This window comes from Phacochoerus africanus, chromosome 2, assembly GCF_016906955.1.
Source record: "Phacochoerus africanus isolate WHEZ1 chromosome 2, ROS_Pafr_v1, whole genome shotgun sequence".
NCBI classification, from domain to species: domain Eukaryota; kingdom Metazoa; phylum Chordata; class Mammalia; order Artiodactyla; family Suidae; genus Phacochoerus; species Phacochoerus africanus.
The window spans coordinates 191,703,847-191,725,436 of NC_062545.1; the positions used below are offsets into that span (position 1 = coordinate 191,703,847).

The 21,590-nt window shown below is 34.5% G+C and overlaps 1 protein-coding gene across 1 annotated transcript in view; it reads right to left on the reverse strand.

Moving 5' to 3' along the window:
* Window positions 1-11,848: 11,848 nt before the first annotated feature.
* Window positions 11,849-21,590, reverse strand: part of C2H14orf39 (chromosome 2 C14orf39 homolog) — a 62,821-nt gene continuing 53,079 nt past the window's right edge. Inside the window, 1 exon segment of the mRNA XM_047767466.1 lies at window positions 11,849-12,120. Within this exon segment, the coding sequence (XP_047623422.1) occupies window positions 11,921-12,120 (200 nt within the window). The 3' untranslated portion in view covers window positions 11,849-11,920.

The following is a 21,590-nucleotide window of genomic DNA, read 5'->3' on the forward strand; positions in this document are numbered from 1 at the left end:
TCCCATGAGTAAACAAAAATAACAATTACTTATAGAGAAACCATGTATGAAGACAATCTAAAGACTGGCAGAAAAGATTTTCCATGATTAAAGACCTAAAGAAGGAACCGCAAGACAGGTGGGAGGGGCAGAGATGTGGTGTGGTCAAGATCCACACTCTCAAATAGGAGACCCAAAATATAGGAGAATAATCACAATTGCAGAAGCTCTCCCCAAGGGTTGAGGGATCTGAACCCCACATCAGGCTCCTCAGCCCAAGGGTCCTGCACTGGAAAGACAAGTCCTCAGAACATCTGGCTTCGAAGACTAAAAGAAAGCTAAAGGGTTGCAGGAAATAGTGACTCTACTCTCAAAAGACATACACAAAATCCCACACTCTCCAAGATCCAGTACAGGTGCAGTAATTTGAAAGAGGCCTAAGTCATCCACTTTTAATTTTGGAGAACCTCCCAGAGCAGCAGGAGGCAACTGGGATTCCCCATGGGGATACAGACATTGGCGGCAGCCATACTGGGGAGCTTGTTACATCACAAGGATACTGGTGTGGCAAGTGCCATTTTGGAAACCTCCTCTAGCCTATTAGCACCAGGAGCTTACCTACCAATTAGCAGGCTGGGATCAGGCTGAGGACCCCCAGCATGGAGCCAGCTACACTAGAATCTGGGCCCATGCACCAGTGGATGGGCACCAGCCTTGGCCTCTCTGGGCCCCACCAATCAGTGGGCTGGAGTCACTGCATGAGGTGCTGCCTGGCAGACAACCAGGCCAGAGGTTGGCCCTGACTAACAGTGTGTTCTCAGTAGCTATCCCTGCCACAACTAAAGGGCCCACGCAGCCCACATGGGGGCACCCCAAACATAATGCTCTAGTGACTTAAGAGGAGTACACTGCTGAACCCTACAGCATGTCTCCTACATAAGGCCAATTCTCCAAGATTGGGAAATGTAACCAATCTACTGATACAAAGAAGTAAGGAGAGAATTAGGCAAAACAAGGAAACAGGAATATGTTCCAAATGAAGGAACAAGAAAAAAAATCACAGAACTAAGTGAAGTTCAAGGTAATGACCACCAAGAGGCTCAACAAACTTTGGAAGAAAAATGGATGAACACAGTGAGAAGTTTAACTTAAGAATTAGAAAATATAAAGAAGAACCAAACAGAGATGAAGAACACAACTGAAATAAAAAATACACTAGAGGGAAACAACAGCAGGTTAGAAAACACAGAGGAACAGGTCAGAAAACTAAAAGACAGAATAGTGAAAAATCATCTGAGTGAATAGAAAAAAATAAGCATTTTTTTAAAAACAAGAATAGTTTAAGAGATCACTTTCACATCAACTGTACTAACATTCATGATACAGGGGTCCCATAAAGAGAAGAGAGAAAGGGGCAGAGAAATTACTTGAAGATACAATAGATGAAGTTTTCCTAACTTGGAAAAGGAAACAGAACATCTAATTCCAGAAGCAGGGAGAATCCCAAACACAAGGAGCTCTAAGAGGTCCACACCAAGATACATTGTAATTAAAATGTCAAAAATAAAAGATGAAGAGAGAATCTTAAAAGCAACAAGGGAAAAGCAACCCCTTACATACAAAAGAACTCCTCCAAGACTTTTCAGCAGAAACTTTTCAGGCCAGATGGGAGTGGCATTCAAAATGATGAAATTAAAACACCTACAACCAAGAATACTCTACCTGAGAGGCTATCATTAAGATTTTAGAGAGAGATAAAGAGTTGCATAGGCAAACAAAAGCTAAAAGAGTTCATCACCAGCAAACTGTCTTTACAAGAAAGGTTAAAAGGACTTCCCTAAGCAGAAAAGACTACAACTAGAAATATGAAATTGAATTGGAAAATCTCACTGGTAAAGGCAAATATACAGTAACAGTAATACTGTATATTTTTATAAAGCAAGTAGAAAGGTTAAAAGGTAAAATTACATGTATCCACAATTAGTAGTTAAGGGATATACAAAACCAAAAAAAATGTAAAATACGATGTTAACAACATTTAATGTGGATGAGGGGAGTAAAAATGTAGGGGTTTAGATGAATTCAAACTTAAGATATCATCAATTTATCAACATATATTGTTATATATAAACATCACAATATGTAAACAACCACAAACCAAAAATCTATAACAGATACATATACACACAAAGAAATGAATTCAAACATAATACTAAAGATAGTCATCAAATCACAAAGGAAAAAATAAAAAAGAAGAAAGGAACAAAAAAGACTACAAAACAATGAGAAAAGCAGTAAACAAAATAGCAATAAGTACATACCTATCAACAATTACCTTCAATGTAAATGTACTAAATACTCCAATCAAAAGACAGAGTGGCTGAATACATTAAAAAACAAGAACCATATACACATAGCTTAAAAACCTATACTTAGAAAACTATGAGACACTGATGAAAGAAACTGAAGATGACAAAAACAAATGGAAAGATATGCTGTGCTTGTTGAAAGAAACAATATTGTTAAATGACCATACTGTCCAAGGCAATCCACAGATTCAATGCAATTCCTACAAAAAAATCCAACGGCATTTTTCACAGAACTAGAATGAATAATTTTGAAATTTGTACGGAAACATAATAGAACCACATGGCTAAAATAATCTTGAGAAAGAACAAAGCTGGAGTTATCACGCTCCCTGTTTCAAACTATACTACAAAGTTGTAGTAACCAAAACAATATGATCCTGGCACAAAAATAGACACATAAATCAATGCAACATAATAGAGAGCCTAGGAATTAATCCATATTTATACAGCCAAATTAATCAACGACAAAGGAAGCAAGAAGATACAGCTGGTTAAATAAATGATGTTGGAAAGATGGAACAGCAACATGCAAAATAATCAACTTGGACTATTTTCTTACATCATACACAAAAATAAACTCAAAATGAATTAAGGACAAATATAAACCTGTAACCATAAATCTCCTAGAAGAAAAGATAGACAGTATTGTCTTTGATGTTAGTCTCAGCAATGTTTTTTTGGATCTGTCTCTCCTTAGGCAAGAGAAACAAAAGCAAAAATAAATGAATGGAACTACTAAAAACTTTGCACAGTGAAGGAAACCATCAACAAAATAAAGAGGCAACATACCAAACTGATATTTGCAATGATGTATCTGATATGGAGTTAACATCCAATTCATATAAAGAACTCACACATCTCACTATCAAAAAAACAAACAAACAAACAAACCACAAACAACCCAATTTTAAATTGGGGAAAGACATAAACATAGTCAAAAGACACATGAAATATGCTCAATATCACTAAATCATCAGAGAAAGGCAAATCAAAACCACAGTGAGGTATCACCTTACACCTTTCAGAATGGCTATTACCAAAAAGACAAGAAATAACGGGTTTGGGGAAGGATGAAGAAAAAGGGAACCCTGTGTACCACGGCTGAGAATGTACACTGGTGTACCCACTATGGAAAGCAACATGGAGGTTCCTGAAAAGATTAAAACAGAACTACCATATTACCCAGAAGTTCTGCCTCTGGGTATTCACCCAAAGAAAATGAAAACACTAATTAAAAAATACACATCTCAATGTTCATTGCAGTATTATTTGTAATACCCAAGATACAAAGCAGCCTAAGTGCTCATTGATAAATAAACAAAAATTTGGACTATGTATATACAATGGAGTATTACTCAAAGAATTAAATCTTGCCATTTGCAACAGCATGAGTGGACCTAGGGGCATTACATTAAATGAAATAAGTCAAACAGAGAAAGACAAATACTACATTATTTCACTTACATGTGAATCTAAAAAACAAAAAAACAAAACAATACAGAAACAGACACATAGATAAAGAAAATAAACTGGTGACTGTCATAGAAGAGGATGGGTGGGCAAAACGGGTGAAGAGGATCAAAGAGTACAAATTTACAGTTATAAAATATGCCAGTCACAGAGGTGTAATACACAACATAGGAAATACAGTAAATAATATCATAATAACTTTGTACAGTGACAGATGGTTACTAAACTTACCATGATGATCAATTCATAATCTATATAGGTGTCAAAACTACGCTGTACACCTAAAATGAACATAATATTTTAACTATACCCTAATTTTAAAAAAAGAAAAAGAAATTTAATTTTAAAAAATACATAAAAGAGAAAAATTAAAGTGTTCCCAGAACTAAAAGGCCTCAGAAGGTTTACTATTCAAGGATCATCCTGGAAGACACTCTTGAAGGACATACTTGAGCATAAGAAGAAATATACCCAAGAATATATTATGAAGTATGGGGAGTATGGTAGAATATATATTATCAAGTCCTATAATTTACTGTTATTGAAATAAAGAAGCAAAACAAAAAAAGCCAGTAATATGCAATGAATTACTTCTCAATATCCAGTTTCCTCTTCTTCCGTACTAATAAACCCAGAGTAATGTGCTCAACTAAAAGTCCACATCTCTCAGTTTCCCTTGAAGTTAGGTAGAGCCATGTGATAACTTCATTCTGACCAATGAGACAAAACCACAATATTATGTGGGACTATTAAACAGAGTATGTTCAGAGATTATTAGAATGAATTTAAAAGAAAGATATAGATAGATCTTGCAATCTATAAGAGATATACTTTAAATATAACTACGCAGAAAGGTTGAAAATAAATGGATGGAGAAGATATATCATGAGAACAATAGTAAGAAGGCTAGATGACCTATGCTAATATCAGATAAAAGAGAATCCAAGAAAAAGAGTCTTGGTAGAGTTAAAGGGAGAGATTTCATGATGATAAAAGGGTCAATTCATCAGATAGATATAACAATTATAATGTATATTAAACAATATTTTATACATGAGACAAAATGAACAAAATTAAGGCGGAAATAGACAGAAACACATAGTTTTTAACAGCCTTTTCTCAGCAATTGAGAGCAAAGATAAAGATGATCTGAACAATACCATCAAACACCTTGACCTAACTGATGGAGACTACTATATTATACTCAACAATTGCCAAATATACACTCTTTTCAAGTACTCAAAATTTGTTTACAAAGATATATGATATGTGGACCATACATGTCTCAAGTGTAAAAGAGTGGAAATTATACTCTGAATGGATTCCAATGGAATTAAATTATATATCAATAAAAATAAGATACTTATAAAAACTCCCAATATTTGGAAATTAAACAATGTAGTTCTTAATAATTCATAGGCTTAAGAGGAAACTGAGACACTTAAGAAATACTTTGAAATAACTGATAAGGAAAAAATCTATTTTCTGGGAAGCAGCTAGAAGAAGTGCTTAGAGTGAAATCTATAGCTTTAAATGCTCACACAGTTGACCCTTAAATAACACAGGTTTGAATGGTGCTGGCCCACTTACTCACAAATATTTTTCAGTAAGTATGTACTATAGTACTACATGATCTGGGGTTGGTTGTGCAACTATGGATATGGAGGGCTAACTGTAAAGTTATACTGGATTTTCAACTGTGCAGAGGGTCGCCCTAACTACCATACTGTTCAAGGGTCAACTGTATCAGAAAGAAGTAAGGAATAAAATAAATGATCTACATTTGTGTCTTTAAAAGCTAGAAAAAGGAGACCAATGTAGACTCAAAGTAGAAAGAATAAAATAAAAGCAGGTATCAACAAAATAGAAAATACAAAAAATTAATTTTCTCTGAAAGCACCAACAAAGTTGATATTCTCCAAAAAAAAAAAAAATCACGAGTGAAGGATATATTATCACTACAGACCTGAAAGGATAATAAGGAAATATTATGAACAACTTTATACTATTCAACATCTACATGAAACTTTGAAAAATACACTTTATATCTCTCCCAATTCAAATCCACTGTGAGATGTAGAGCTAGAAGGAGCATTTCCCCTAGCCTTATAACAACAACAAAAAGACAGACAAACACTAAGTTCACAACTTTTCTTGAACACATCAAAGTTCTGAGGGCAACCAAGTAGCCAAAATCTAAAGAGAGACAGAAGCCTACAGGGAGACACCAGATATGAGCACTAGCTTAAGTGAAGAAGATGAAGCTAGACATCTGTACAAAGAATGCAAATTGGCAAATTTAAGGAGTTCAGCTAGGTATAAATAGAGAGAGTTAAGCCATTGAGAAGTCTTAACCATCTTACAGGTCTTTACTCCACAATCCCACCAGGTGCTCATGGAAAAGTCTAAGAGAGTCCTGAGAAAATCTCCCTTGTGGTGGAGAACAGTAGCTGAAGCAAGAGGGACACACAGAAGTCTACCAGTAACCTATACTTCTAACTCCCCTATGTACTTTGATCTGGGCATGGAAGGGCAACACTGTCGCTCATAAAGCACTGGCAAAAATCCATTGAATCTGAGGGAAGGGAATGTGGAAAAAATTCTGTGATGAGGGAAATGGCAGGAATATCTGCTGGGCTCCAATCAATGCCAGAGGCAGGAAAGGAACAATAAGACCACACCTCTGAGACCCAATGATTTAGGTCTCTCTAAGACAAAGCTTAATTAGGAGAATGCTCCTCCCTCCTTCACTCCCTACAACCAGGTTAATAAGCATGGGCTTAATAAAATATACTCTTTTGCAGATTCCACACAAAGGAAAGACCTAAAGCTGAGGATACAAGTGTTGAGGGAAAAAACTCTTCTGGAGAACAAGCTAACATCCTAAACACATGATGTCACTTGAGGAATTAAAGCCTGGGGTGCATTGAAGGGAGCCCTATCAAGAATCTCAAGCCAAGTCAAACTCCTAAATAGCTGAACAAAAACCACCATACTAAAGGTGTGGCAAAAGAAAAACTGTCCCATTTTGAAGCATAAAAAACTTATTTTCTTTGCAACAAAGGAGCTTAGACCAAAAAAACTTACAGAGCATATGAAAAAGAAAAAATAAAAACACACTCCCAAGAGACAAAGCAATCATCAGACTCAAATATGACACAGATACTGGAAACAATGTTTTAGAGAATTTAACAATGAACCGAATGTTAAAAAGATTCTAATTTAAAATATAGACAACATGCAGGATCAAATGGGTAATTTTAGCAGAGAAATGAAAACTGTAAGACAGAATCAAATGGAAATGTTAGAAAAGAAAAACATGATAAGAACGTCGAAGAATGATGAGTCCATCAGCAGATTTGACACAACATAGTAAATAGAGGATTTGAAGATAAGTCTATAGAAATTATACTAACTAAAGCACAAAAGAAAAGAGTTGAGAGTATCCAGGAGCTGTAGACAATATAGAGGATTTAAAATACATATAATTGGAGTCCAAGAAGGGAAAGAAGAAAAAGTACATGGCAGATGAAATGTTTTTTAAAAAAAACAATAAGATGATTATAAAAGTTTATCCATTTTGGTTATCTTTTCAAAGACAGCTATTCGTTTCATTGATTGCTTCTATTGTTTTATTAGTCTCCACATCATTTATTTCTGCTCTTATTTTTATATTTCCTTCACTTAACTTTGAATTTTGTTTGTTCTTCTTTCTCTAGTTGCTTTAGGTGTAAGGATAGGTTGTTAATTGGGAATTTTCCTGTTTCCTGAGGTAAATTTGTACTGCTATAAACGTCCCTCTGAGAACTGTTTTTGTTGTATACCATAGTTTTGGATCATCACATTATTTTCATTTGTTTCTAGATATATTTCTTCTTTTGATTTATTCAACGACCAACTGGTTGTTTAGTAACACACTGTTTAGCCCTCACATGTTTGTGCTTTTTGCAGTTTTTTACTTGTAACTGATTTTTAATCTCATAGTATTATGGTTGGAAAAGATGCCTGATGTGATTTCAATTTTCTTAAATTTACCTAGGCTTGCTTTGTGTCCTAGCATGTATCCTGGAGAATGTTCCAAGTGCACTTGATAAGAATTTATATCTTGCTACTTTCAGATGGAATGCTCTATGAATATCAATTAGGTCCATCCAGTCTAAAGTGTCATTTAAGGCCTGTATAAAGTCCCCTACTGTTACTATGTACTGTCAATTTCTTCTTTTATGTCTGTTAACATTTGCCTTATATACTGAGATGTTCTTATGTTGGGTGCATATATATTTACAATTGTTATATCTTCTTCTTGGATTGACCCCTTGATTTTGGTCCAGTAAAAACAGTTTTGGACTTTCAATTGTGAGAGAATAAATTTCCGTTGTTTCAATTCACTAAGTTTGTGGTAATTTGCTACATCAGCCATAGAAAACTAATATGCCCTAATTGACAAAGTTCTCACAAGGTCTGAGTTCACAATTCTGAAACTACTTTACATATATCCTAGGGTTGAATAAGAAAGTAAATAAATTACAGATAATAAAAGCCAGGTTTCTCACTATCAGAGAAAGAAGTTACAAATCAGTGAAAGGGGATACAAGAATAACCTTCATGTTGCTGGAATTATCTGTATAAGTTCATGTTTTGTTTTGTTTTGTTCTGAGCATGTATTTCATTAAATAATAGACACACATGTATGTATAGATTGTTTAGCATACATATACCTGTCTCCTTGCCCTGTATTCTGAGAGAGCCTGGCTTTGCCTACTGAGAAGTAGTGATACTCCAGTAGCTACCATGTGCTCCTTTGAGGATAAATCAGAGTTTGGAGTGATTTGGGAATATTCCTCTCATATACTGAGACCATCTTTCCTAATTATAGAGAAAAAAGACTGATCATATTAAAATCTTTTTTTCTTAAACATAATTCGCTATGCAGTGTTAACTGTTGGACTAGATGAGAGAAGGCTCTGGAATTGCACCCCATATTTCTGAAATCTTATTGAGTAGAAATGGAGACAAATTCCTATTCTAAAGATTACAGCAAATTTCATTTATCTTAAGGGGAAGATTTCTCTTTAAAAAATTATCTTTAGAAGGCTATTTGGTTATACAAAGTTATTTTTGTGATCTGTATTAGAAACACTGCACATGCTTCCACCAGTAGGAGGACCCGGGACATTCAAACACAACCAAATAACTCTGATTCTTTTCTCCTTTTACCTAGATGGTATTCCATTAAATTTACTTAAGGTATACTTTCCCAGTTTTGGGTGTTAGGAGCATCAAATAACAAGAAAATCAGTTATTATCACCTGAAACATCACTGCATATCCTGGATCAGTGCAACTGCCTCCTAATTGGTTTAACTCTAATTTCTCACAACTCTAACTGTATTGTTTATTTAATCTTTCTTAGCCATTTCTTTTTTCTTGCAATCTGGCATTTAAGAAGCAAATTCCTTATTGGCCTCAGAAATCAAGTCAAAACACTTGAAGATCCTCTATAATCAGTCCTACTGTATCTATTAAACTCAATTTCTAACATTATTCTCCACTCCAATTAGGCCTATTCTTGAATTTCCTCCACACATATTAAATTTGTGACTGAATTTTTCTTTTGTTCATTTACTTCCCTTACCTAGAGAGTCCTCCCTGCCTCCTTTACCAATTCAGTTCGGCTCTATAAATTCAACAAGTTTTTAATGAAATCCTATTAAACACTAGACACTAAAATTAGGCAATAAAAAATGTAAAGCTAAAAAAGACATCAGGAGTTCCCGTCGTGGCGCAGTGGTTAACGAATCCGACTGGGAACCATGAGGTTGCGGGTTCGGTCCCTGCCCTTGCTCAGTGGGTTAAGGATCCAGCATTGCCGTGAGCTGTGGTGTAGGTTGCAGATGCGGCTCGGATCCTGCGTTGCTGTGGCTCTGGAGTAGACCGGTGGCTACAGCTCCGATTGGACCCCTAGCCTGGGAACCTCCATATGCCGCAGGAGCGGCCCAAGAAATAGCAAAAAAAAAGACAAAAAAAAGAGACATCAATTTTATATTCAAGAATTTTACAGTCTACATACCTTTAAAGTCCCAATTCAAATCCCACTTCTTTGATGAATCCTCCCCAAGCTTTTCAGTCAATGATGATCTTTCTTTGCTCTTAAGGCACTCAATCTCTTCTCTAGCAGAGAAAAAGTTATAGACAACAGAATTTGATTACCAACTATTTTATCCTAATATGTTTTTATTGTTTCCTAAGTTTTGTCTCAACTAAATTGTAAGTCCCTTAAGTATAAGACTATCTTTTAGCTCTTTTATATGTCCTCAAAATGTCACATACACTGTGACAATTTAAATTTTACTTCTTTTATTGATACACGATAAGTCTAACCATATTGGTATGCTACACAGTTCTCTATTTACAGTAAAAATACACCATGGAATCAGTGTGGCTCTCAAGACTAAACCAATTTTGAACCTCCTACTAAATAACAACCCAGTTATACTTTTATTCTTTCCATATATGGCCAATGTTTTATTACATTAAAACTACCAATTAAGTCACAAGATCAATAAAATAGTTGACATAAAAAGAAAAATTACAGCTTAACAGATTTTCATCTTTCAACCAGGCGTTAAAGGCTTTTAAAAGCACAGATCAGGAGTTCCTGTCGTGACACAGCGGAAATGAATCCAACTAGGAACCATGAGGTTATGGATTTGATCTCTGGCCTCAATCAGTGAGATGGGAATCTGGCATTGCCATGAGCTGTGGTGTAGGTCACAGATGAGGCTCGGATCCTGCGACGCTGTGGCTGTGGCATAGGCTGGGGGTTGTAGCTCCAATTTGACCCCTAGCCTGGGAACCTCCATATGCCGCAGGTGAAGCCCTAAAAAACAAAACAAAACAAAAACACAAACAAACAAGAACACACAGATTAAAGTTTCCTTACGTTCTTTCTACTATTAGTTACATCATCTTTTTGATTTCTAAAAAGTTTGGAAAGGCTTAATTTAATACAATCGTGATATGGACACCCTGAAGAAGTAAGATTGATTTTCACCCCAAATTTGGTTTGGATGTTGAGATTGATGACACCACACACTACTATAGAGCATGAAAAAGCTTATTACACACATAATAACATTTTCTGGAGAGAGCAGAGTAGGCCTCCAAACTAGTACAAAAATGGCTTGATAGAACAGAGAAAGGAGACTGGCTTTGGGTTTTTATGGTGAGGAGGGGTCAACCAAGGCAAGAGTTCCTATACATGGTTTGAACTTACCATTGGAGCCAAAGGAGGGAATACCTGTGCTTTCTTATCAGATTGACCAGATATGGGGGGTGGGGAAGGGAAAGAAAACAGGGTGAGACTTAAAATCTGTCAGTAGTCATACATCAAAATACGGATTCAGATTTTTTATTACTTGATAACTCAATACAAGCTAGTTTTAAAAAGCACAAAATACAAAGATATTGAGCAATATGTTTATATAATTTCATCAAATTTTAGTTATCTTCATTTAAGCTATATAATTGACAAGCAAATAAGGCATATAAAACAAAGATGAATTTTTTTGTTGAAGACAGGAAACAAAATTATAAATGTTCTTCAAAAAGGTTTACGCAAAGCTATATATTAACAGTATTACCATTAATGCAGCCATCCAATTTTAAGAAATTACTCTAGCTTTTCACATTTAATTTCCTTCTATTAAAGATATTAGAATTACTGATTATATTTGAATTTGTGTTATATTAGAAGAAAATAGCACATATTATTCACTATCAATAACATAAATTCTTTGAGATGATTAATGTACCACTCCTTATACTGCAGCAGTGAAGCACTGGTTCTGTATGAATATAAGCCTACAAAATCAAAACCAAAAGAAATAATGATAGGTAATGCTGCAAATAAAAACAAAAGTAGATGACAACATCTTAATTTCCTTCAATAGTTAAATAAATATAATAAAAAAATGTAGCTATGGTAACCCATTATTTCTTTAATCAACAAAAGAAAGTGATCTTCATAGCTTAAGTATAATGTAAATTTATGCCCTAGATGATTAGAGAGTAGTAAAATAATTCAATAAATCAGCAACTAGTTCAAAAAAAAGTAAATTGTGTGGTATTTTGTGAGGAGGATGAAAATCCTTTTACAGAAGAAGGTGCTGAGTTTTGATCCTGTTCAAATGGAAAGGGAAAACTAAAATCATCTCTTCCAGCTCCAAATATGTGAGTTGAAGAGTCTGATGGAAAAGAAAAAGTAAAGGCATCTTCTCCTTCTGGCTTCCCAAATAAGTTTCCTAAGGAAGATAAACATTATAATATCATGCTATTCATGTTACACAGTTTGCATAACCTACAAAATTACAGTATACAATAAATAGGGTAGTACTGAATCAGATTTTCTTTTTTTGTTGTTTTTTTGTTTGTTTGTTTGTTTGTTTAGGGCCACACCTGTGGCATATGGAGATTCCCAGGTTAGGGGTCAAATCAGAGCTGTAGCCGCTGGTCTACACCCATAGCCACAGCAATGCCAGATCCAAGCTGCATCTGTGACCTAAACCAGAGCTCATGGCAATGCTGGATGCTTAACCTACTGAGCAAGGCCAGGGATCAAACCCGTGTTCTCATGGATGCTAGTCAAGATTTGTTTCTGTTGAGCCACAACTGAAATTCCCTGAATCAGTTAACTGTTTTTCTCTTATGTGCAAAGTATTGTCCTTTACACTGTGGAGGGTTAAACAGGTTCAAATTTAAACCCTACTTTGATGTAATCTGAATGCAAGTATACAAAGAACTTGTATATATAAGGCAAAAGAGGAATAAAAAACATTAAATGAAAAGAATAACACAAGCAAAGAAATAGGTGTACACAGAAAACATAAGGGTAACAGAATTCAGCTTATAAGTGCATTGAGAAGTAACAAAGAATTATCAAAAGGCAGTTAATGAAATTGAGCTTGGAAAGACTGCCTAAATTTCAAACTACATAATGTGAACTTTATTTGGTAGGTAACATGAAGTCATTAAAAGTCTTCAAGCAGAGATATGACAAGATTTGAACTACTTTATAAGGGTTACTCAGGAAAGAATGTGTAGAAAGACTAAAACAAATAGGAAAATGTTTAGAAATGGATTTAATAGGAAGGAGATGATGAAAGCCTGGCCTTACCTAAAATCACAGAAAAGGGAATGGAGAAAGAAATGCTGGATCTGAGAGAGACTGTATAAGTCAAATTTATTCAACTATTATTAAGTAACTATAATATACTATACAAGGCACTGTTCAAAGAATTGACAGAACAGAGAAAAGGGTTTTATGGTTTTAAAAGGAATTTCTGAAATCAACTTTACATAAAGAATTACTTGGTTGAAGATTCCCAGAAGTCATTAAGGAAAAATATTGTTTTTCATTAATTATTTAAGACTGTAATTATAAAAATATATTTTCAATATCTTACTTATAATTTTTAATTCTTAAACAATTTAAAGTCTGTAGTAATCTGAAGACTTACTTGAAATAAGTCTTTTTAGCAGCAATATTTTTCCATAGAGAACCAATTTAATTAGTACATTAGGCAAAACAATATACTTTGTATCACTTTGAAATTTCATATATTTTCAAAATCTCAGTTACTTTATGCTAAATAAAGCTCAGCCAACCAGAAAGAATGTGGAGAGGTGGATGAGCAGATGACTAGTTGGGATGGATGGAGGCATGGACAGCTGAACAGACTGATCCTGGAGTTCTCCTTTTCATTTTATTTTTCCATTGCTTTCAGTACATATCTATAAGACTTAAAGAAAAATAGCTATGACAGCTATAGATCCAGAGAGAACTAAAAATCTTGAATCTCCCTTTGAAAAAATTAATCTGACATTATTTTAATTTCAGAAGAAAAGAAGTTCATATGAAGTCTTCATAAAACTACTATGATCACTGTAAATAAAATTATGTATTACTGTGCAATACCACTGTGTAGCCTAGGTATTGTAGAGAACGCAAAGGTTAAACAAAACACAGTCCCTGCCCTTAAAGAACCTGTGATTAGAAAAGATTTGACATATATTCATAAATAACAACACGTGGTAAAATACAAAAAAAAAAAAGTATTTTAAGGAGTTCCTATCATCACTCAGTGGTAACGAATCTGACTAGTATCCATGAGGATATGGGTTTGATCCCTGGCCTCGCTCAGTGGGTTAAGGATCCTGCATTGTCATGAGCTCTGGTTTAGGTCACAGACGCAGCTTGGATCCTGTATTGCTGTGGCCGTGGCACATGCCGGCAGCTATAGCTCTGATTTGACCCCTAGCCTGGGAACTTTCACATGCTGTCGGTGAGGCCCTAAGGAAAAAAAAAAAAAAAAAAAAAAAAGGAGACATTCAGAAAAATGAGGGAGAGGTTTGGGGTTTTTTCCCAAAATAGAAAATAAATTTTATTTCTTTGTAACAATGACTAAAAATTCAGAAAAAATCTTCAAAATTTACAATTTGTAATAGTATGTGCAGAAGTCTCATATCTAGAAATAATCTAATTAAATACAGATACTTCACTTTTATCTTGTTTTAAAAACGACTAATGGAAAGTCAGTTCCAATTGCTGTAAGTCTGGTGTTGATCTGAAAAGTTTTCATAGACTAAGTTACTTAGTCTTCAGATACTTCCTCTTTACTTTCTGGTAGGCAATCAGAGTCCCAAGTTTTTATGGTTTTAGGAATATTCCTCACCCAGTCTCTTTTAGGGAGAGATCTTTTTGGAAAGGAATGTTAAAAGGGAAAATAAAAGGCCTTATGGAAGAGAACTTGGTCTTGAAAGATGGTTAAAAAGAGATGGAAGCTGAGGACTTCAGGAAGAAAAAAAGTGGGTAAGGGAGTGTAGGCATATCTGGGATGCAACGAGTTCTTCAGTTTGGCCAAAGCACAGATTATTCTTATAAGATAAAAGGCGTAGCAGCTAGTTAGAAACTAGGAGCATCATCTGCTGCTCCATGGGGAGCCACTAAAGGTATTTAACCAGGGCAATGAGATGGCCAATATTAAGCATAAGGAAGAGTAACTGGGGTATGATTCATAAATAAGCTTAAAAATGAAAAGATCAATTACGATGTTACTGAAAAAATAGCGCAAGTGAATGGTAATAAGAGTTGGAAATATAATGATTTCAACAAAATGAAAATAGGAAAGAAAAAAATTTTTTGGAGAAATAACTCATAATACTTGAAGATTAGCCATAAAGTACAGGAAGAAGTTTAAATTATTACTGAAGTTCTGAGTCTTGGCAACTGAATAATGGAGATACCATTAAATACATCAGAATAACAAGTTGTATTTCAGATTTATTCAGTTTTTAATGTCAACAAATGTCTTAGATATAAAGAGATATCAATCACACATTATAAATAATTACAAAATGGCTTCACTGGTGAATTTTACCAAACACTTGAAGAATTTATGTTAATCTTTCTCAAACTCCTCAAAAAAAACTGGAGGAGGGAGCACTTCCAAACTTACTTTATGAGGCCAGCATTACCTTCATATCAAAGCCAGACAAGGATACCACTAGAAAAAGGAAAAAAAAAAAAACTACAGACCAGTATCTCTGATGAATACAGATTTTTAAAAAGTTCTCAATAAAATACTTGCAAACCAAATTAAGCAGCACATTAAAAGGGTAATTCATTATTCTAGAGGTGGATCAAACAAGACGTTGTTGCAATTTATGTCAAAGAGTGTTCTGCCTATGTTTTCCTCTGGGAGTTTTATAGTATCTGGCCTTACATTTGGGTCTTTAATCTATTTTGAATTTATTCTTGCATGTAGTGTTAGAGAATGCTCTAATTTCAGTCTTTTACATGTAGCTGTTCAGTTTCCCCAGCATCACTTATTAAAGAGATTGTCTTTTATCCACTGTATGTTCTTGCCTCATTTGTCATAGATTAGTTGACCACAGGTGCCTGGGTTTATTTCTGGGCTTTCGATCCTGTTCCACTGATCTGTATTTCTTGTTTTGTGCTGTACCATACCATTTTGATGACTGCAATACTTCAGACTATTTTATAGTATAGTCTGAAGTCAGGAAGCCTGATTCCTCCAGTTCTATTTTTCTTTTTCAAAATTGCTTTGGCAATTGGTCTTTTGTGTTTCCATACAAATTTTAAAATATTTTGTTCTAGTTCTATGAAGAATGTCATTGGTAATTTGCACTGAATCTATAGATTGCCTTGGGTAATATAGTCATTTTGACAATATTGATTCTTCCAATCCAAGAGCACAGTAAATCTTTCCATTTGTTTGTGTCATCTTCGATTTCTTTCATCAGCATCTTATGGTTTTCAGAACACAGGTCTTTTGTCTCTTTAGGTAGGTTTACTTGGGTATTTTATTCTTTTTGATGCAATAGTAAATAGGGTGGTTTCCCTAATTCCTCTTTCTTATCTTTCACTGTTAGCATATATAAATACAATAGATTTCTGGTTATTAATTTTGTATCCTGCAACTTTACCAAATTCATTGATGGACTCTGTTTTCTGGTAGTGTCTTTAGGATTTCCTAAGTACAGATACTATCATGTCATCTGAAAAAAGTGATAGTTTTACTTCTTTTCCAATTTGGATTCCTTTTTTTTTTTTTTTTTTTTGTCTTGTTTGGGAAGGGGAGCGCCTAGGGGTCAAATCAGAGCTATAGCTGCTGGCCTACACCACAGCCACAGCAATGCCAGATCCAAGCTGCATCTGTGACCTGCACCACAGTTCACAGCATTGCCGGATCCTTAACCCACTGAGCAAGGTCAGGGATCAAACCTGCATCCTCATGGATGCTAGTCAAATTTGTTTCCCCTGAGCCATGACGGGAACTCCCAATTTGGATTCCCTTTCTTTTTCTTCTCTGATTACCATGGCTAGGACTTCCAAAACTATATTGAAGAACAGTGATGAAAGTGGACATCCTTGTTTCTGATATTCACAGAAATGCTTTCAATTTTTCACCATTAAGAATGTTAGCTGTGGGTCTGTCGTATATGGCTTTTATTCTGTTGAAGCAGGTTCCTTCTATGCCCACTTTCTGGAGAGTTTTTATCAGACATGGGTGTTGGCATTTTGTCCAAAGCTTTTTCTGCATCTATTGAGATGATCATATGGTTTTTGTTCTTCAGTTTGTTGATGTAGTGTATCACACTGATTGATTTGAAGATACTGAAGAATCACTGCATCCCTGGGGTAAATCCCACTTGAGGATGGTGTATGATCTTTTTTAATATAGAGTTGGATTCTATTTGCTAATATTTTGTTGAGGATTTTTGCATCTATGTTCATTAGTGATATTGGTCTGTAATTTCCTTTTTTTGTGGTACCTTTGTCAGGTTTTTGGAATCTAATTAAATTCAAAAGCTTTTGCACAGCAAAGTAAGCCATAAAAAAAGGAAAACCCACAGAATAGGAGAAAAATCTCTGCAAATGATGCAACTGACAAGGGCTTAGTCCAAAATATACAAATAACTCATACAACTCAACAACAAAAAAACAAACCCAATCAAAACATGGGCAGAAGACCTAAATAGACATTTCTCCAAGTAAGACATATGGATGGCCATTAGGCACATGAAAAGATGCTCAACATCAATAATTATTAGAGAAATGCAAATCAAAACTACATTGGGATACCACCTCACACCTGTCAGAATGGCCGTCATTAAAAATAACAAATGCCAGAGAGGGTATGGAGAAAAGGGAACACTCCTACACTGTTGGTAGAAATGTAAATTGGTACAACCACTATGGAAAACAGTGTGGCGGTTCCTCAGGAAACTAAATATAGAACTACCATATGATCTAGCAATCTCACACCTGGGCATATACCCAGACAAACTTTCTTTCGAAAAATACATGCATCCCTATCTTCACTGCAGCACTCACTATTCACAATATCCAAGACATGGAAACAATCTAAACATCTATCAACAGATGAATGGATTAAGAAGATGTTGTACATACGTACAATGGAATACTCAGCCATAAAAAAGGATGAAATAATGCCACTGCAACAACAAGGATGCATCTAGAGATGCTCGTACTAAGTGAAATCAGAAAGACAAAGATAAATACCATATCACTTATATGTGGAATCTAAAATATGGCACACATGAACCTACCCACAAAGCAGAAAAATACATACAGATATATAAGGCAGACTTGTGGTTGCCAAAGGAGAACGGGGAGGGAGTGGGATAGGCTGGGAGTTTGGGGTTGGTAGATGCAAACTATTACATTTAGAATGTATGGGCAATAAGGTCCTGTTGTGTAGCACAGGCAACTATAACCAGTCTTGGGATAGAATATGAAGGAGATTAATATGAGAAAGAGAATGTATATATGATTGGGTCACTTTGCTGTACAGCAGAAAGTGGCACAACACTGTAAATCACTATAAAATAAATAACCAAATAAATAAATGGATCATTCATTAACCTATTATGACCAATTAGATTTATACCTGGGATGCAAAGATGGATTGATGTGTGCAAATCAATAAATGTTACATCACATTAATAGAATGAAAGAAAAAATAGTAGGATCATCTCAATATTTGCAGAAGAAGCACTTGACAAATTCAACCTATTCATGATAAAACTCTTCTAAAAATCAGGTATGGAAGAAACTCATCTGAACATAATACACATAATAAAGGCCATATACAATAAGCCCTCAGCTACCATCAAACCAGTATTAAAAGACTGAACAAGTTCAGGAAGAAGACAAAAGTGCCCTACTCTTACCACTTCCATTCAACATAGAATTAGGAGTCCTTAACAGAGCACTCAGGTAATAAAAAGAAATAAAAGGCATCAAAATTGGAAAGGAAAAAGTAAACTGTCTCTATCTGCAGAGACAGAAAATCCTGAAGACTCCACCAAAAAACTGTTATATCTAGTCAACAAATTTGTTAAAGTTGCAAGATACATAATAAACATTCAAAAATCAGTAGCATTTCTATACACACACAACAAATTATTTGAAAAAGAAATAAATAAAACAATCCTATTCATACCAAAACAATTAAATCTTTAGGAATAAACTTAACCAAAGAAGTGAAAAACCTCTATTCCCAAACCTATAAGACATTGATGAAAAAAAGTTGAAGAAAAAAATAAATGGAGAGGTATCTCATTGTTCATGGATGGGCAGAATTATTAAAATGCCAATACTACCAAAATCCACCTATAGATTCAATGTGATATCAAAATTGTAATGGCATTTTTAACAGAAGTTGAAAAAAAAATCCAAAAACCTATATGGAACCACAAAAGAAAAGCCAAAGCAATCCTGATAAAGAACAAAAAGGGAGGCATTATACTTCCTAATTTCAAGCTATACTATAGAACTCTAGTAATCAAAACACAGTGGTACTAATATAAAAATAGACAAGTAGATCAATGCAACATAACTTAGAGTTCAGAAATAAACCCAAGCATACATGATTAACTAATATTTGACAAGGGAGCCAAGAATACTCAGTGGAAAAAAGACTCTTCGATAATCTGCTGGAAAAACAAGATAGTCACATGTAAAAGAATGAAACTAGACCCCTATTTTACACCACTCACAAAAATTAACTAAGAACAGAGTGAAGACTTAAATATAAGACAAAGCACCATGAAACTCCTAGAAGAAAATACAGGGAAAAAAAATATCCCTGAAAAGAGTCTTGGCAACAATTTCTTTGGATATGACACCTAAAGCACAGAATGAAAATAAATGGGATTACATCAAACTAAAAAGCTTCTGCACAACCAAAAAAATAATAATGTAAGAAGACAACTTACAGAAATGGAAAATATATTTGCAAATCATATAATCAATAAAGGGTAATATCTAAAATATATAAAGAACTCATACAACTCAATTAAAAAAACAAATAATTCAATTAAAAATGGGAAAACATGAATGGGCATTTTTCCAAAAAAAATATACAAATAGCCAACAGGTACATGAAAAGATGCCCAACATCACTAGTCCTTGGGGAAATGCAAATTAAAACCCTAGTGAGATATTATCTAATACCTGTCAGAATAACCACCATCAAAAGACAAGAGATAACAAATGATGGAGAGGATGTATAAAAATGGGAACGCTTATGAACTGTTGGCAGGATTATAAACTTGTAAAGCCACTATGGAAAAAATATGGAAGTTTTTCAAAAAATTAAAACACGGAACTACTATATGAACCAGCAATTCTACTTCTGGGAACATATCCAAAGGAAACAAAAATACTAATTTGAAAAGACATATGCCACCCCATCTTCATAGCAGCATTATTTACAACAGCCAAGACATGGAAACATCTAAGTGTGCACAAATGAATGAATGGATAAAGCAGCTCTGAGATATCTAAATATGCATACGCATATAATACATGAGTACAATTCAGCTATAAAACAGAAAATCCTGTCACTGACAACAACAGGGATGGAGCTTCAGAGCATTATGCTAAGTGAAATAAGTCAGACACTGTATGATCTCACTTATAAGCAGAATCTTTAAAAAAAAAAAAAAAAGAAGAAGAAGAAGAAAGAAAGAAAACCAAATTAACAGAAAAAGAGATCAAATCTGTGATCACCTTACCTGAGGTGAGGGTGGGGAGAGGGGAAACTGGGAAAGATGGTCAAAAGGTACAAACCTCCAGTTTTAAGATAAATAATACAAGGGATGTAATGTACAACATAATGACCATAGTTAACCTGCTATGTGATATATATGAAAAAACATTAAGGGAGTAAATCCTAAAAGTTCTCGCGACAAAGAAGAAAAAAAATTTCTTTTTATTTATATTTGATGAGGGATGCTAACTAGACTTAACTGCAGTAATCATTTCATAATATATGTATGTCAAACCATTATGTTATATACTTTAAATTTATACAGTGGTGTATGAAAATTTTATTTCAAAAAAACTGGGGGGAAATGGTTCTGGAGTTTAGGAGGATTAGGAAAAGTCAGGGAGGGAAGATACGAATCTGGTCATCACCTGTTTTATAATACTTGAAAATAATGAAGTGAATGAGTGTCAAGTGAGAGTGTTAAAGGGAAAAATGTAAATAGATTTAATATTTTAGATGGCAGGCATTAAAGGAATGTCTACAACTGGTAGATTTATTATGGTCTTGTGGCATTTAATAACTATTTATGATAATTTCAAAAGTTATGCCTCATCCGACTGAATTTCCAGATTCATATATAAAATTTCCTTTTTCCACTTAGGTATGTAACATAGGTTCTTCAATGACACTTCTAACTCTTGTCAATCTAAAATTAACTTCTTTAGTCTTTCATATTTCAATAAATGTTAATTCCACTCTTACGGTTATTTATGTCAAAATCTTGGCATCATTCTCATTTTTTCTCTTAATCCTCACATCTAGTCTATAAGCAAATCCTTACAACTCTACCTTCAGAAATTTAATCACAAAAATCTGATTTCTTCTCACCACTTCCACTGATATCATCCTCATAATTATAAGTGCTCAACTGTATTATTTTAATAGCTCCCTGATTTCCCCATGTTTCCATACACTCTGTTCTCCATATAACAGCCGAGCAACTCTTTAAAATCTGTCAGATCATTTCAGTCCTTGCTGGAAATACTCCAATAGTGTTTCAAACAGAAAAAAGTACCCCAAAGTTCTCAATGGTCTAAGAGCTCTCCCTCCAACCTCTCTGATATAATTTTCTACCAGTTTTTCTTTCCTTATTTGATTCAAATTGTATCATT